The sequence below is a fragment of the Schistocerca serialis genome, chromosome 3 (genome assembly GCF_023864345.2).
Source record: "Schistocerca serialis cubense isolate TAMUIC-IGC-003099 chromosome 3, iqSchSeri2.2, whole genome shotgun sequence".
Taxonomy (NCBI): Eukaryota; Metazoa; Arthropoda; class Insecta; order Orthoptera; family Acrididae; genus Schistocerca; species Schistocerca serialis.
In genome coordinates this window covers 81,657,090-81,675,050 of record NC_064640.1, presented here as the reverse complement: position 1 = coordinate 81,675,050, position 17,961 = coordinate 81,657,090, and the positions used below count along the sequence as shown (strand labels likewise).

Here is a 17,961-nt window from a genome sequence, read left to right as displayed (position 1 = left end):
TGACATGATACGCGAGCAAAAAACATGTTCTAAAATTCTACAAGAGATCGACGTAAGAGATATAGGTCTATAGTTTTGCGCATCTGCTCGACGACCCTTCTTGAAGACTGGGACTATCTGTGCTCTTTTCCAATCATTTGGAACCCTCCGTTCCTCTAGAGACTTGCGGTACACGGCTGTTAGAAGGGGGGCAAGTTCTTTCGCGTACTCTGTGTAGAATCGAATTGGAATCCCGTCAGGTCCAGTGGACTTTCCTCTATTGAGTGATTCCAGTTGCTTTTCTATTCCTTGGACACTTATTTCGATGTCAGCCATTTTTTCGTTTGTGCGAGGATTTAGAGAAGGAACTGCAGTGCGGTCTTCCTCTGTGAAACAGCTTTGGAAAAAGGTGTTTAGTATTTCAGCTTTACGCGTGTCATCCTCTGTTTCAATGCCATCATCATCCCGTAGTGTCTGCATATGCTGTTTCGAGCCACTTACTGATTTAACGTAAGACCAGAACTTCCTAGGATTTTCTGTCAAGTCGGTACATAGAATTTTACTTTCGAATTCAATGAACGCTTCACGCATAGCCCTCCTTACGCTAACTTTGACATCGTTTAGCTTCTGTTTGTCTGAGAGGTTTTGGCTGCGTTTAAACTTGGAGTGGAGCTCTCTTTGCTTTCGCAGAAGTTTCCTAACTTTGTTGTTGTACCACGGTGGGTTTTTCCCGTCCCTCACAGTTTTACTCGGCACGTACCTGTCTAAAACGCATTTTACGATTGCCTTGAACTTTTTCCATAAACACTCAACATTGTCAGTGTCGGAACAGAAATTTTCGTTTTGATCTGTTAGGTAGTCTGAAATCTGCCTTCTATTACTCTTGCTAAACAGATAAACCTTCCTCCGATAAACCTTCCTCCCTTTTTTTATATTCCTATTAACTTCCATATTCAGGGATGCTGCAACGGCCTTATGATCACTGATTCCCTGTTCTGTACATACAGAGTCGAAAAGTTCGGGTCTGTTTGTTATCAGTAGGTCCAAGATGTTATCTCCACGAGTCGGTTCTCTGTTTAATTGCTCGAGGTAATTTTCGGATAGTGCACTCAGTATAATGTCACTCGATGCTCTGTCCCTACCACCCGTCCTAAACATCTGAGTGTCCCAGTCTATATCTGGTAGATTGAAATCTCCACCTAAGACTATAACATGCTGAGAAAATTTATGTGAAATGTATTCCAAATTTTCTCTCAGTTGCTCTGCCACTAATGCTGCTGAGTCGGGAGGTCGGTAAAAGGAGCCAATTATTAACCTAGTTCGGTTGTTTAATGTAACCTCCACCCATAATAATTCACAGGAACTATCCACTTCTACTTCACTACAGGTCCTTGGTTCAAATCTTCCATTAAGTGAAAATTTTTATTTTTTATTTTCAGTTTATGTGACAAACTCTTATGTTTTCATCACTTTTTTGGGAGTGATTATCACATCCACAAGAAAACCTAAATCGGGCAAGGCAGAAGAATCGCCAAGTGTACAAGTTAGGTGGGTCGACAACATCTTCCTGTCATGTGGTGCACATGCCGTCACCAGTGTCGTATAGAATATATCAGATGTGTTTTCCTGTGGAGGCATCGGTTGACCTATGACCTTGCGATCAAATGTTTTCGGTTCCCATTGGAGAGGCACGTCCTTTCGTCTACTAATCGCACGGTTTTGCGATGCGGTCGCAAAACACAGACACTAAACTTATTACAGTGAACAGAGACGTCAATGAACGAACGGACAGATAATAACTATGCAAAAATAAATAAAGTAAAATTTTCACTCCAGGGAAGACTTGAACCAATGACCCCTCGTTCTGCCGCTGCTCACGCTACCACGTGACCACGGCGCTCCTGAGCTTGCATTGCGCATGATGTTGCCTATGTGGCCCATGGACTACTCACTTTGTATATTTTGCTTATTTTTTCACAGTTCCACACAACTTCTTCCTGTTTTCTCAATTGATCTGTGTTCAGTTTGTCAAGGCCTATCCACTGTGCCAACTTATAACTAAATCTGAGGGGGGTGCGATGGGGAGGTTCCCTTGTAAGCACGTTCTCGTGAGATATACGGCGTCCTTCGAGTGTCTACCAGTTATGATTTTTCAACAACTCCGTTACATTCCCTCGCCAGCCAAACAAGCCCATGAACTACGTAAAATGTATTCGCAAGTGCAAATAGGAACAATCGTCAGCCGTATAAAGGAATGACGACAGTGAAAATTTGTGCCGGACAAGGACTCGAAACCAGATTTCCCGCTGTACACGAGCGGTCGCCTTAATCACTTTGGCTATCCGTGCAGCACCCACTGCCAGACCCAAACTTCCATATGTCGTCGTTCCTGCATCACAACCTGTACTCGTACACACATTACGTAATTCGCGTACAGGGGAGGACATTTTAACTGAAAGTCACTGCCTGGTATCGTCATGGCCTACCTCCATGAGGTAGTGCGGTGATGTTTGGAATTATCCAGCACGTTGGCGCAAAGACTAGTCATTAGGAACTTTATGGCACCATCTCTCGTCCTCTCTCCAGCCGAATACTGGCGGTGCAAGTTCCATCTACCACCAAATATCGAACCGGCTTACCTCGGAATCGAGCGCCTCGAGACAAGCGTGCGTTAGCGACCGCTGCTACGGAGGCGGATGGTATTTACCTTAAGACTTTTACCGAAACTACGGAAATTCAAGTCTGGATTGGCGGACGGGGATCTGAATTGACGGATGGTGGTTTGAATCATCGTCCTTCCAAGGAGAGTCCAGTGTGACAGGCACTGAGCCATCTCGCTCTGTGCGTTCTGTACGCAGTCTCTTTTGTGGACGAATTGAAGTTGCCAGTATGACACCGATATCTCCTGGCCTGTCATTTGCTTTACCTCCAACTCTAGTCATGACTCAGTAATCCGGTACTCAAATGACATAACATGTTCAGCCTTGTCTTGCTGAATACGCCGGTCCTCGTCAGCTCTCCAAAATTAAGCTAGTTTGAGCGAAGTCAGTACTTGGATGAGTAACCGCCTGAATACGTAATGTTAGCATGTTTCCCTTCGTCTTTACGGCAAAGGAGAGGAGGGGTGATGGCGTATGGTTCCTGACCACCAGACTATGGGCCAATGTCCTGGGTTAAATTCCAAATCTCTCAGCACCGTCTGACGATGTAATGCCATGTGGCACTGTTAATCGTGAATCGTCTGTCGGATGGGGACGTTCAGCTCAGTGACGCCCTAGGAGCTACTCGAGAGCAATGGACTACGTGCCGGCAGTGGGGTTCACTCGCCCCCTTCCTTCAGTATCATCCAAGATAGACAAGAGACCACACTACACATACTCATTGCAATCACCTACACTTATAAATTTAAAAACACGACACTCACACTTCGCGAAGGAAAGGTGCCATTGTGCACGAATGACAATTAGGCAGCTGAACCTGTCCTTCGGGGTCTCCCTGCGAACAGTGTCATACAACTTAATATTTTTAGCACTCTTTTACATTTCGAGAATTGTACAATTTTATATTACTCTAGTTTGCGAGCTGTATGCCAGTCTTTAAACAGTCTGAGATTATGTCGAAGCCCAAATGGATATACTGCAAATTTTACTGGACAAATGGTTCAAATGGCTCTGAGCATTATGGGACTTAACTTCTGAGGTCATCAGTCCCTTAGAACTCAGAACTACTTAAACCTAACTAACCTAAGGACATCACACACATCCATGCCCGAGGCGGTAGTGCGGTTCCAGACTGTAGCGCTTAGAACCGCTCGGCCACTTCGGCCGGCTTTACTGGACAGAATTTCCTCATAGGTTATTGAATAATCTGCGGAAAACCTGAGATTACAAATAAAACTTCCCGCTAAAGCTTTATGAAGATAAGATGTTGCAGAAAGAGGAAGTCTATAGTTAAACGTCCGTTTACTTTTTTCCTCGACGCTTAGCCGCAATGGTGCCGTATTTCTAGTTCTGCGAATTTATACAGTCCTTTCTTTTAGTGTTTGAAACCTTGCTTTTTCACCTCACGAAAGGGATCCGTCGTCTGATTTTGTGGCATCAAAATGGTTCAAATGGCTCTGAGCACTATGGGACTTAACATCTATGGTCATCAGTCCCCTATAACTTAGAACTACTTAAACCTAACTAACCTAAGGACATCACACACATCCATGCCCGAGACAGGATTCGAACTTGGGGCCGTAGCTGTCACGCGGTTCCAGACTGAGGCGCCTAGAACCGCACGGCCACACCGGCCGGCTTTGTGGCATCTCTGTCGGACATCCAAAACTAAAATGTAACTTTGCAACGCTGCGACACTATCATCACACTATGGCAGTTCTGAATGCGCTTATTTATGGTATAATTCTTGGAACTGCTGTCAAGTAAATCATTTCTGTTGTCAAGTACAACGCAACAACAGCCCGACAAATTATGTATAAAATAAGACTGCATCGCTTGTTGTCGATCAGCTGTTAATCACGTGTCTGCAACTCTGCAGCTAAAACTAGTAAGGGAGAAGAGTATTCCGCCGCGTCACTGGAAGCTCAAGCAAAGGCTCAGTTTTAGGTTCCACGATTGCGCTAATCACTGTTCGTTAGAGCTCTCAGCAATTCACACCCATGTCCGAAGCTGCTTAGAAGCATTCCGTGAAACGCCTACGCACCACCGGCAGCTCTACAAGAAACATTTTCCTTTGTGCCACCGTGCCTTTCAATCTATAATCGGTACTTTAAACGGGAATTCTTAAATGTGTAATTGCTAGTTTTTAAGCGGTGTAATCTCGTTTCGTGCAAACTGACTCTGCGACTGGAGTCTCCTGGGTGTGATTCGGAGCTGTACGCTGCGCAGACGTCGGAAGCAGTTTGACAGACCCAAAATGCTATCTGCTTCTCTTTTCCTGGAAAATTTCAGGTTTTAACTCAAATAGGAAATTGAAGGTTTTCAAAAATTTAGATTGTTGTAACTGAACTTCTTCGACAAGATCCTAGTCGTTTATTTCCTTCTGATTTAAGAATTACCTAAAAATTTAATATACCACTACTGTACTAATGAGAAAATTGTGTGACTCAGCTAAGAATTATGATTGAGTGAAACATGATATCCTCAAGCAAACATTAAAATACATTGAAGCGCCAAAGAAACTGGTATAGGCATGCGTATTCAAATGCAGAAATACGTAAACAGGCAGAAAACGGCGCTGCGCTCGGCAACGCCTGTATGAAACAGTAAGTGTCTGACGCAGTTGTTAGATCGATTACTGCTGCTACAATGACGGGTTATCAATATTTAAGTGAGTTTGAACGTGGCCATATAGCCGGCGCACGAGCGATGGGACACAGTATTTCCGAGGTAGCGATGAAGTGGGGATTTTCCCGTACGACCATTTCACGAGTGTACTGTGAATATCAGGAATCCGGAAAAAACATCAAAAAATCCGACATCGCTGCTGACGTAAAACGATCCTGCAAGAAAGGGACAAACGACGACTGAAGAGAATCGTTCAACGTGACAGGAGTGCAACCCTTCCGCAAATTGTTCCAGATTTCAGTGCTGGACCACCAACAAGTGTTAGCGTGCGAACCATTCAACGAAACATCATCGATATGGGCTTTCGGAGCCGAAGGCCCTCTGGTGTACCCTTTATGACTGCTAGACACAAAGCTTTACGCCTCTCTTGGGCCCGTCAACACCGACATTAGACTACTGATGACTGGAAACATGTTGCCTAGTCGGACGATTCTCGTTTCAAATTGGATCGAGCGGATGGACGTGTACGGATATGAAGACGACTTCATAAATCCACAGTCGTTTAATGAACAAAGTAAGAGCATATGGACTATCAGACCAATTGTGTGATTGGATTGAAGTCTTCCTAGATAACAGAACGCAGCATGTCATTCTCAATGGAGAGAAGTCTTCCGAAGTGAGAGGGATTTCAGGTGTGCCGCAGGGGAGTGTCGTGGGACCGTTGCTATTCACAATATACATAAATGACCTTGTGGATGACATCGGAAGTTCACTGAGGCTTTTTGCAGATGATGCTGTGGTGTATCGAGAGGTTGTAACAATGGAAAATTGTACTGAAATGCAGGAGGATCTGCAACGAATTGACGCAAGGTGCAGGGAATGGCAATTGAATCTCTATCTAGGCAAGTGTAATGTGCTGCGATTACATAGAAAGATAGATCCCTTATCATTTTGCTACAAAATAGCAGGTCAGCAACTGGAAGCAGTTAATTCCATAAATTATCTGGGAGTATGCATTAGGAGTGATTTAAAACGGAATGATCATATCAAGTTGATCGTCGGTAAAGCAGATGCCAGACTGAGACTCATTGGAAGAATCCTAAGGAAATGCAATCCGAAAACAAAGGAAGTAGGTTACAATACGCTTGTTCGCCCACTGCTTGAATACTGCTCAGCAGTGTGAGATCCGTACCAAATAGGGTTGATAGAAGTGATAGAGAAGATCCAACGGAGAGCAGCGCGCTTCGTTACAGAAGCATTTAGTAATCGCGAAAGTGTTACGGAGGTGATAGATAAACTCCGGTGGAAGACTCTGCAAGAGAGACGCTCAGTAGCTCGGTACGGGCTTTTGTTAAAGTTTCGAGAACATACCTTCACCGAGGACTCAAGCAGTATGTTGCTCCCTCCTACGTATATCTCGCGAAGAGACCATGAGGATAAAATCAGAGAGATTAGAGCCCACAGAGAGGCATACAGACAATCCTTCTTTCCACGAACAATACGAGACTGGAATAGAAGGGAGAACCGATAGAGGTACTCAAGGTACCCTCCGCCACACACGGTCAGGTGGCTTGCGGAGTATGGATGTAGATGTAGACCCTACATGTCAGCAGGGGTCTGTTCAAGTTGGCTCTGTAATATTGTGGGGCATGTGCAGCTGGAGTGATATGGGAACCTTGATACGTCTAGATATGACTATGACAGGCGACACGTACGTAAGCATCCTCCCCGCGACACCCCACACATCCAGAACTGCTGAACAGTAGCTCCAGGAACACTGTTCGCAGTTTAAACACTTCCGCTGGTCACCAAACTCCCCAGATATGAACATTATTGAGCATATATGGGATGCCTTGCAACGTGCTGTTCAGAAGAGATCTCTGAACCCTCGTACTCTTACGGATCTACGAACAGCCCTGCAGGATTCATGGTGTCAGTTCCTCCAGCACTACTTCAGGCATTAGTCGAGTCCACACCACGTTATGTTGCGGCACTTCTGCCTGCTCACGGGGGCCCTACACGATATTAGGCAGGTGTAACAGTTTCTACGGCTCTTCAGTGTATTAAGAAAATAGACAAGCATGTTCACGATTTTTATCTTACCTCCATGATATAAAGTAGACGGCATCCTTCAAAGACATCACATTGCAATACGTACTCAGGATTTGAAGCAAGCAGACATGGAGTACTGCAGGGCTCTGTTTTTGGCGCTCCGTGTTCCTGATGTACATACATAATCTTCCAGTTTTATTGTCCTAACAAGCAAATTTGTTCCTTTTTGCAGATAGTTAAAGTGCACAACTAAAACTAGCGCCAGTGTTACTGAAATAGTAGCTAACGAAATATTTCAAAACATGAATAGATGCACTTTAGTAATACTTTTCCTATTACATGATCTCATGTTCATGCTGTTTTACAGACCAGTATTGGTCTATACAGGGTCGTCAGAAGTAGTCTGAAAATCCTGTAAGTGTATTGCAGGCGAAATTGTGCTGAGAAATAATTGTTACTAAAAAAAGAATTCTATACGTTGCACCTTTTCCGATTTATTTAGCATTGAAGATAGCCATTCAGGTTGCCGCTCGTGCAGATTCAAGAAGCCTGCCAGAGCCAATGTCGCCAAACATGTTCGTTTGGTTTCCGCAAACCGAAGAAACGTATCTTTTGCTCACCTATCTTAAATTTATCGCTTCCGAAAAATGTACATTTTGACTGGCAATGTGCGTTTGATCAAGTGGCAAATCACGACTCCACAGACGACCATGCATTACCGTATTTTAGCGTGTGCAAGTACTTGAATTTGCGCGCTCAACGACGTGATTCGCCAACTTCAGTTCTGAATAATTTGGAAACGACGCAACGTATCGAGTTTTTTCTTAACAATTATTTTTCAGTACAGCCTTCACTGCAACACCCTTACTTTATTTTCAGACTCTTTCTGACCATCGTGTATAACATGATGACGCGTTCACGCACCCGAAAAAGTTTTATTAAAATTGACAATAGTAGTGGAAGCCCATGTTCGCACATAAAACAGATGTTCTGCTGCTAAATTTTTACAAGGGTTAGTATCCACAATTCAATACCTCTCATAGAATTCCACAAGCTTCAAAATAATATTCGCAAGTAATGAAACACAAGATGAACAAAGTGTTAAGTTTTGGGATCGCCATCTCAATTGGAAAGCCCACTGCGTAGAATTAAATGCTTAGCTCAGATATATTTGTAGTAAGCATGACTACAGCTGCAAGTGATTAAAAAAGAAAGAATTAGTTTATTCTGCATGCATCCACTTAAAGATGAGTTGCGGAATCATTTTTTGGGGAAACTGAACATGTACAAACAGCAAGCGCAACGGACAAAAAGTTTGCCACTCTCAGAAGACATGACGCTAAAATCACCTTTAGGCTTGATAATGGCTTCTTTTCGGCGCGAAAGATAGTTCACAAGTTTCTTTAGGTATGTCATGCCAATCTGAAGTCATTCACTGATGATTAGATACCGTAAAGCTACCAAATCATGGGGCTGTTGGTCGATAACTTACACTTGCTGCTCCATACATTTTCTACGGGATTAATATTCTTAGATGGCAGTCTCCTTAAATTTCCTCTCCCCAGAACTCAGTATATCACAAAATATCCACACCTAAAAATTCTTTTTATAAGTGCCACTATCTTTATTGTTATTATTGCCATAATTATTATCATAATTAATGGCAGTAGCAGCAGCAGTAGAAGCGCTGCCACTATTAACTTTCACTAGTTCATAGTCAGTGTTACTTACTAATATTGTCACTACAGACACTCATATCATTTTAATACCATCTGTCATATTACAATTGTAATTTGTTAGGAAACTATGATGTAGAAAAAGTACTGTGTGTGGGAAACCCTGGTACGGTGTAATACATTTGTCGCCCTGTGAGAGAAGACGGACAACGCCTTCACTTAAAAATGTTTGTTGTTGCCTAGGAACCATGAATCTCCCCAGGCTGTAATTCTTCGTCCGAAACAAATTTCCGGCCATGAATGTCTTTCTTAATGTCTCCAAAAATATGGAAATCACATGGGGAGAGATCGGGAGTGTATGAGGGATGTGTAAGGGCTTCTCAGTGAAACTTCTGCAGCATAGTTGAAATAACTTTCGTAACATATGGACGGGCATTTTGTTGTCAGGTTGTTCAACTACGCCACAGACGTTTCTCTGGGAAACCCTGAACATCTTCCATGCAGTCTCCATCTCTCCCCACACGATTTTGCGCATTTTTGGAGCCCTGAAGGAAAACATTCGTGGCCATCGATTTGCTTCGGACCAACTAGAACACGCATGGGCAAAGTGGTGATTCCGTAGGCATCCCCAAACATGTTTCCATGAAGGCACCAACCGTCTTTTCTCACAGTGGCACAAATGTGTTAAAGGCTATAGCGATTACTTTTGAAATACTAAAAAGTTTACTTGCTTTTTTTCAATCTGCCCCGTTTCCAGTTGACTACCCTTATATGTCCTTTGGTGTTTGAAAACATGTAGCTTTATGTGTCGCTAGTTTCTACGAGGTACTCGACTCCAAATGTCCACTGCATGGAGCTCCCTTCACAATGTTCAGTCGGAAAGTTGTTGACATGCACCCGTGGCGACAGCAACTCCCACCGAATTTGTTCAAATGGCTGTAAGCACTACGGGACTTAACATCTGAGTTCATCAGACCCCTATACTTAGAACTACACTACTGACCATTAAAATTGCTACACCAAGAAGAAGTGCAGATGATAAACGGGCGTTCATTGGCAAATATAATATACTAGAACTGACATGTGATTAAATTTTCACGCAATTTGGGTGCAAAGATCCTGAGAAATCAGTACCCAGAACAACCACCTCTGGCCGTAATAACGGCCTTGATACGCCTGGTCATTGAGTCAAACACTGCTTGGATGGCGTGTATAGGTACAGCTGCTCATGCAGTTTCAACACGATACCACAGTTCATCAAGAGTAGTGTCTGGCGTATTGTGACGAGCCAGTTGCTCGGCCACCATTGACCAGACGTTTTCAATTGGTGAGAGATCTGGAGAATGTGCTGGCCAGGGCAGCAGTCGAACATTTTCTGTATCCAGAAAGGCCCGTACAGGACCTGCAACATGCGGTCTGAAATCTAGGGTTTCGCAGGGATCGGATGAAGGTTAGAGCCACGGGTCGTAACACATCTGAAAAGTAACGTCCACTGTTCAAAGTGCCGTCAACGCGAACAAGAGGTGGCCGAGACTTGTAACCAATGGCACCCCATACCATAACGACGGGTGATACGCCTGTATGGCGATGACGAATACACACTTCCAATATGCGTCCACCGCGATGTCGCCAAACGCGGATGCGACCATCATGATGCTATAAACAGAACATGCGTTCATCCGAAGAAATGACATTTGCCATTCGTGCAGCCAGGTTCGTCATTGAGTACACCATCGCAGGCGCTCCTGTCTGTGATGCAGCGTCAAGGGTAACCGCAGCCATGGTCTCCGATCTGATAGTCGATGCTGCTGCAAACGTCATCGAACTGTTCGTGCAGAAGGTTGTTGTCTTGCAAACGTCCCCATCTGTTGACTCAGGGATCGACACATGGCTGCACGATCCGTTACAGCCATGCGGATAAGATGCCTGTCTTCTCGACTGCTAGTGATACGAGGCCGTTGGGATCCAGCACGGCGTTCAGTATTACCCTCCTAAACCCACCGATTCCATATTCTGCTAACAGTCATTGGATCTCGACCAACGCGAGCAGCAATGTCGCGATATGATCAACCGCAATCGCGATAGGCTACAATCCGACCTATATCAAAGTCGGAAACGTGATGCTACGCATCTCTCCTCCTTGCACGAGGCCTCACAAGAACGTTTCATTTCCTCATGTCAGCACGTTGTAGGTGTCGCCACCGGCGCCAACTTTGTGCGAATGGTCTGAAAAGCTAAGCATTTGCATATCACAGCATCTTCTGCCTGTCGGTTAAATTTCGCGTCTGTGGCACGTCATCTTCGTGGTGTAGCAATTTTAATGGCCAGTAGTGTACTTAAACCTAACTAACCTAAGGACATCACACACAACCATGCCTGAGGCAGGATTCGAAACTGCGACCGTAGCAGCAGCGCGGTTCCGGACTGAGGCACCTATAACCGTTCGGCCACAAGGTCGGCTGCCGAGTTTGTAACCAGCTGTCACTGATAAGGCGTGACACTAGTTTCCGGTGCTTGTCGGTTAGGATATTTTTGCAACCACTGTTCTTACGCTGTGTGACATGTATGTGAGTGATATATCGTTCTTTGGAAACACATTTGACCTTGTACACTGACACACCGACGAAACGGGCAACGTTATTCCCGGTGTGGTTATGGGCACGTCATTCTGTCATGTCTGGACGTAGACCCCATCTTAATATGCTGATTTTTTTATATTTGATTGGCATATACACACCGGTAACTGCCTTGCCGCCGTGGATACACCGGTTCCCGTGAGATCACTGCAGTTAAGCGCTGTCGGGCGTGGTCGGCACTTGGATGGGTGACCATCCAGGCCGCCATGCGCTGTTGCCATTTTTCGGGGTGCACTCAGCCTCATGATGCCTATTGAGGAGCTACTCGACCGAATAGTAGCGGCTTCGGTCAAGAATACCATCATAACGACCGGGAGAGCGGTGTGCTGACGCCACGCCCCTCCTATCTGCATCCTCCTCTGAGGATGACACGGCGGTCGGATGGTCCCGATGGGCCACTTGTGGCCTGTAGACGGAGTGGTTTTTCACGCCATTGCGGTGGTGGGTCTCGTTACTACCTGCTACCACTTCCACATCCATTATTGGTTAAAAACAGTCTTGGTTGCAATTTTAGTTTCTTATTTTTCAACGACGCGTTTCGCCTTATTTAGGCATCTTCAGGTTATCTTTTCTAGATGGACGCGAGAGGCACCAAGATCTGCATAACGCGTTCCCGTTCACAGGAGCGAGTAACAGAGTAAGATGGGGGCTCAGGCAGCATTATGCTTACTACCTGAGCCCCCATCTTACTCTGTTACTCGCTCCTGTGAACGGGAACGCGTTATGCAGATCTTGGTGCCTCTCGCGTCCATCTAGAAAAGATAAACTGAAGATGCCTAAATATGGCGAAACGCGTCGTTGAAAAATAAAAAAATAAAATTGCAACCAAGACTGTTTTTTACCAATACTGTTAAGCACTGGTTTGCTGTATGCCACGTATGAAATGGAAGCAATACATCCATTTTTTGTCGGTAACGATAGGTTTCCTTTGTGAAAAAAATATTGCAAGGCATGAGCCGCCTGGACAGCCTAGCGGTTTAACGCGCCGCTTCCGGGATCCGGAGAGGCGAGCCTGTCCCGCCTCGCAGATTAACCACAAGGGCCGCGAGCTGGCCAGCCTGCACGTTTCTTTCCATCAGTGCTGACAGCAATCTTACAACCTGTAAAAACACAAGAACCAGGAGGGAGGGGAAGCTGGATGAATACCGGGCTGGTACATTTAGAAATGGTTCTCGCACTTGAACATAGACGGAGGCAGATGGGGTACTCAAGATTCAGTCACGGGGGCGGTGGTGATACTAAGGACATACAGCCACCAGCTACCACTAACATTGCCTCAACCCACATAGTAATTCTTACCCTGTGGAGGAAACGAGAAAAGGCAAAGGAGGAGGAGGAGAAGACGGCTCACAAAGCATGAACATAAAACTAGGACCAATAGCAACCTCTTCGAAGATTCCAACATTAGAACAGAAAAGAGTCACTGTATTGTGTATCCAGTAGTTCTAGAAAATAAAACGGAGTTTTTAAAACAATGTCCAATAGGGTAGCTTATGTGTCTTTGACGACTGATTAAGTTGTTCTCCTGTCGCATTAAATACTCGATGATGATTCGGGATTTCAGCTGGTCGTCGTTCGCCATCACGCTCGGAATTTGATCTGGCCAAGTGTCATACTTCTTCAGGTGGGCCGGATTCGAAGGCAAGTCAGGCTTAAGAACAAAATCATCAAGCGCGGTAAAACAGCTGCATAATCGTAGCCCACAGATATCTGAAACGCAGTCGTGTAATTGTGTACTGATCCAGCTGGACAACTGGAGCCAAAATAAACTTTAAAAAAGAATCACTAACGCGTAACGGACTTACAAAATGGCTCTGAGCACTATGCGACTTAACTTCTGAGGTCATCAGTCGCCTAGAACTTAGAACTAATTAAACCTAATTAACCTAAGGACATCACACACATCCATGCCCGAGGCAGGATTCGAACCCGCGACCGCAGCGGTCACGCGGTTCCAGAATGAAGCGCCTAGAACAGCACGGCCACACCGGCCGGCAACGGACTTACAGAACACTCGTAATTTCCAGAGCTAACTATTTCAAGCTTTGGAGCATATTTTTCAGGAACAGCTGACACACTACCTCAAAACGCGTAACGTCCAAACATTCGGAAACACCATATCACAGCTACAGTATTAATCGAAAGGACTGACGACATCGAACATGTTATGAACAAACCGGAAGCGGCCACTGTAACACTGTATAAATTCGGCAAGATTTTGGATACCGTGGATTTTTATATATTACTTACCTACATACACACCGATGTTATGCAAACGTCTGTGAAGCGCACGGAAAATGTTGCTTCCTGATTGTATCACGCGTTATGACTTCTTCCCATTCCACTCACGTATGAATGACTTTTTGAATGCCTCCGTGTGTGCTGTAACGACTCTAATCTGGTCATCGAGGTTCCTATGAGAACGACACGTAGAGTGCTGTAGAATATTACTAGATTCTTCAATTAATACTAATTTTTGGATCTTTGTAAGCGTCTGCCAGTTCAAGTGTTTCAGAATTTCTGTGGTGTTCTCCCATGAGTCAAATAAACCTGTTTCCATACGTGCTTCTCTTCGTTTTATACGAGTATATTTAATATCCGCTGTCGGTCCAATCGGTCGCACTCGCTTGAGGAATATTCTAGGACACGTCGCACAATTTTCTTGTAAGCATTCTATTGTGTAGGCTTCCGAGAATGAAGTTGTACTCCGCATCGGAGTGTCGCTGATTTGAAACTTCGTGGCAGATTAAAGTTATGTGTTGGACCGGGACTCGAACCTGGAAACTTTGCCTGTGGGTACTTGGACAGCTCAGTCGGTAGAGCACATGCCGTGATGCACGAAGTTTCCAGGTTACAGTCTCGGTCCGGCACACATTTTTAATCTGTCAGGAAGTTGCTTTGTAGACTTATTGCAGTTTCTCAATTGGTAGGGGAATAAACCTGCTTTACTTAACACTAAACCTACGCGAAAATTCCAACTCAATAAACCCTCTTACGAAAATGAAACAGCTGAATTTCCCGAACTGTACAATACTGTGTTTCGACAGCTACCATAAAAACAGACTTCAACGAGTGGACGACAGAAGTTATCACGGAAACTCTGAAGTTTCCCACTGGTCGATCCTTGGTACGTTCCTTTACTGGTTGAATAGCAAAATGCACTCGCTAAACAATTTTCGGTGTTTATATAAGGCTAACATAAGGCTTCTAACGTTTTAGTTTAAGGGTATATCCTCTGTGGATAAGATCTTATACGTCTAGCATCTTGGTTGAGTTATCTGTGCCATATTCTTGTAACCATCACTTACATGCTGACGGCATCCAGCCGCATCGGAACGTCAGCTCTAAGTACATTGCTGCTGTCGTGTTAGGTATGAATGACCTTCGTTCAGTATCACGATGAGCACAGTTTCCGGGTCTTAAAGTAAGCCCTAAGAAGCCATAGATCGTCCTCTTACAAACGCTGAAAGTTGATTAATGAACTTTCTCGTGGAACATTACCTCCTATACTCCTTGATGGTATCCATTTACGCTATCAATAAGCATTAAAAGGTCGCGGCACAATCTTGGATGAGCACTTAAACTAGAATAAACAATCAAATAAGACTATATGGTTCCAGAGATCTTTCCAAGTCTCACACCTCTATGATGTGCAATACAGACAGAAGCGACGAATGGAAATTTGTACCAAGGCCAGGATTCGAACCCGGAGATGCGAGTTCGAAACCCAGCCTTGGTATAAATTTTCGTCCGTCGCTTCAGTCTGCATACATACATCATAGGAAGAACAAACTGACACAGAATGCAAGAAATCGCCCCCTTACCTGGATGCAATTCAAACATTTAGAAAAAAATTCCGCTTAAAATAAAAACTAGCCTTGTCCTTAGTCACACCGAAACTTTACTTCTGTGATGTAGTTGAACTCGGCACAAATTGCGAAAACTTCAGACGACTCGAGCTAGCAAAAGAACCTTGCGAAATATTTGTGCGTAAAATTCGGTGTTTGGACACAGCTCACCTTCTTATGCTGAGTTAGGGTGGCTGCTAGCGTTTAGGCGACGTAATTTTGACACGATCTTTTTCTTCATCAGTTTCTTCGTCACTGCTCTACTCAACACCTCGCCTCGCTTGTCAGCATATCATTCCTTAATTGCAATATCAGATGCATAACACTAAATCTTTCAACATTTCCTTCTCCATTTTAGCAATATGACTCTGAAAAAACTACCCTTTAAACTGCATCTTATTTAAAACTATTAAGCAGTGAAGATGAGATTAACGCTTATCTTTTACCGTCGTCGTAGTTTCCCTCTTGGTATATCGCAGCTATCATCCTGTCCAACATGGAGCCAGTATTTCCGTCACTCTGTCAACACTATCCCAGATTTCCTCTTCCCTATCTATTTCCATTTCCTTTCTTCCATCTCATCTGCTAACGTCACTCTATTATTTTTCGCTCTTTCCTGGACCAGCCAAGGTTTTCTCCAGATTTGATTCCTTCTGTACTACCGCCAAGCATCTGGTAGTACATGTCTTTCCCCAAAAATGTAATGACGCTATTACTTAACACAGTGTCAATGAGACTGACGTTTCTGAAATACTATATATTAAATAGTATAACTTATTGTTATTATTATTATTACTATGTACAGGTCGTGTAGTATGCGTATTGTAATGTTAACTCACTGGTAGTTGTAACAGCTGGCTTGAAAGCCCAGATCTTGCCAGGTGAACAAATACATACATAAATAATGGAAATATATTAATTCTGCTTTTACATCTATACTCCGCAAGCTACCTTATGGTGAGAAGCGGAGGGTACTTTGCGTACCTCTGTTACTTCCGCCCTTTCCCGTTCCTATCGCGAATGGTGCACGGGAAGAACTATTGTTCGTAGACCTCCGTATGGGCTCAAATATCTACAATTTTACCTACATGGCCTCTTCGCGAGATGTGCGAAGGAGGAATTGGTTGACCCTTCTAGGAACAATAGCTCTCGATATTTTAACAGTAGACTACACCTTGATGCGCAACACCTTTTTCTTAGCAACCGCTACTGGAGTTAGATGAGCATTTTCTTGACACTTTCGCGCTAAGTAAATGAAACTGTTGGATCTTTTCTATTTTTCCTGACTGATAAGAGTCCTAGACTGACGAGCAATACTCAAGTAACGATCGAACGAGTGTTTTGTAAGCTACCTCCTTCGCTGGTGGACTGCACTTCCCGGCAATTCTTCCACTGAATCTGAGTCAGGTATCTGCCTTTCTTGCGAATAGTTTCAGGTGGTCGTTCCACTTTAAATCGTCTCGTACGCATATTCCCAGGTATTTTATAGGTGCAATTACTTCCGGTGGTTGTTCGGCGATCGTGTAACCACACAATAACGGGGATTCCCTCCTATTTATGCGCGGTACATTTATGTTGACGATCATCTGCAATACTTGCACCGAGCATCATTCTCTACAGTCTTCCTGAATTTCGTTACAATTTTCTAGCGTTGCGATTTTTCTGTGTACACATAATGTGAACAGTAATGGTCATATAACACTCCATTGATGTAAGCCCGAAGTTACCGTTACATCTTAATATTTCCCTCCGTTAAAAATGAGCTGTTACATTTGCTAAGGACGGGTCAGTCCAATCACAAAGCTGGTCTGATATTCTGTATTTGGGTATAATATGTGCAGGTGGACTGTAGAAGTTTGCGCCGAAAGTAAGTACGTGACAAATTATGAAGAAAGAAATTGCCTCAATTGTAATTAGATAGTCCTCTTTTTATTATATCACGCTCGATTTCGAGGCTTCCAGCCTCATCATCAGTTGTACCAGTCTGAGACAAGTTCTTCTGCCTTTCCCTAACTAATCATTCGACTGCGTTCCCCATTAACGATGGAAAGCTAGAATGCAAGTACTGTACGTGACGGGCAGAGAGGGGTACTCACGTAGCTTGGAGCGCGTTCGTCCTCTCGCGTGCGCAGCGCACCGATCACTGATTGCGCGGTACGGCGCGTAGTCCGCCACGCCGCTAGCGCCACGGCCATCTGCACGGACAGCGCGCGCAACAGCGGAGTCGTCCACTTGACTCGACCGAGCGTTCAGGCGGCCTTGCGCGGCTGCTGGCGAAGTGACCTGGCCTTACCACCAGCTCGCGTCTGTGCTCCAGAGATCAGTGGGCTGTGTAATGTACCGATTGGACCAGTTCTCCAGTAATTTCCTGAAATGACTGGTGAGGACTTACTGTACTTTTTGGAGAGCCATCTACTTCTTCAGGCGTCGCATACAAAAATGTAAAAGATGAAATCGATGTGAGTTAATATAAGACTGTAAC

The 17,961-nt window shown here is 44.4% G+C and overlaps 1 protein-coding gene across 1 annotated transcript in view; it reads right to left on the bottom strand.

The window, feature by feature from the left end:
• LOC126470689 (uncharacterized) overlaps positions 1 to 17,674 on the bottom strand; it is a 289,231-nt gene extending 271,557 nt beyond the window's left edge. Inside the window, exon 1 of the mRNA XM_050098690.1 lies at positions 17,576 to 17,674. Coding sequence (XP_049954647.1) covers positions 17,576 to 17,674 — 99 coding nt within the window. The remainder of the gene's footprint in view (positions 1 to 17,575) is intronic.
• Positions 17,675 to 17,961: the final 287 nt, after the last annotated feature.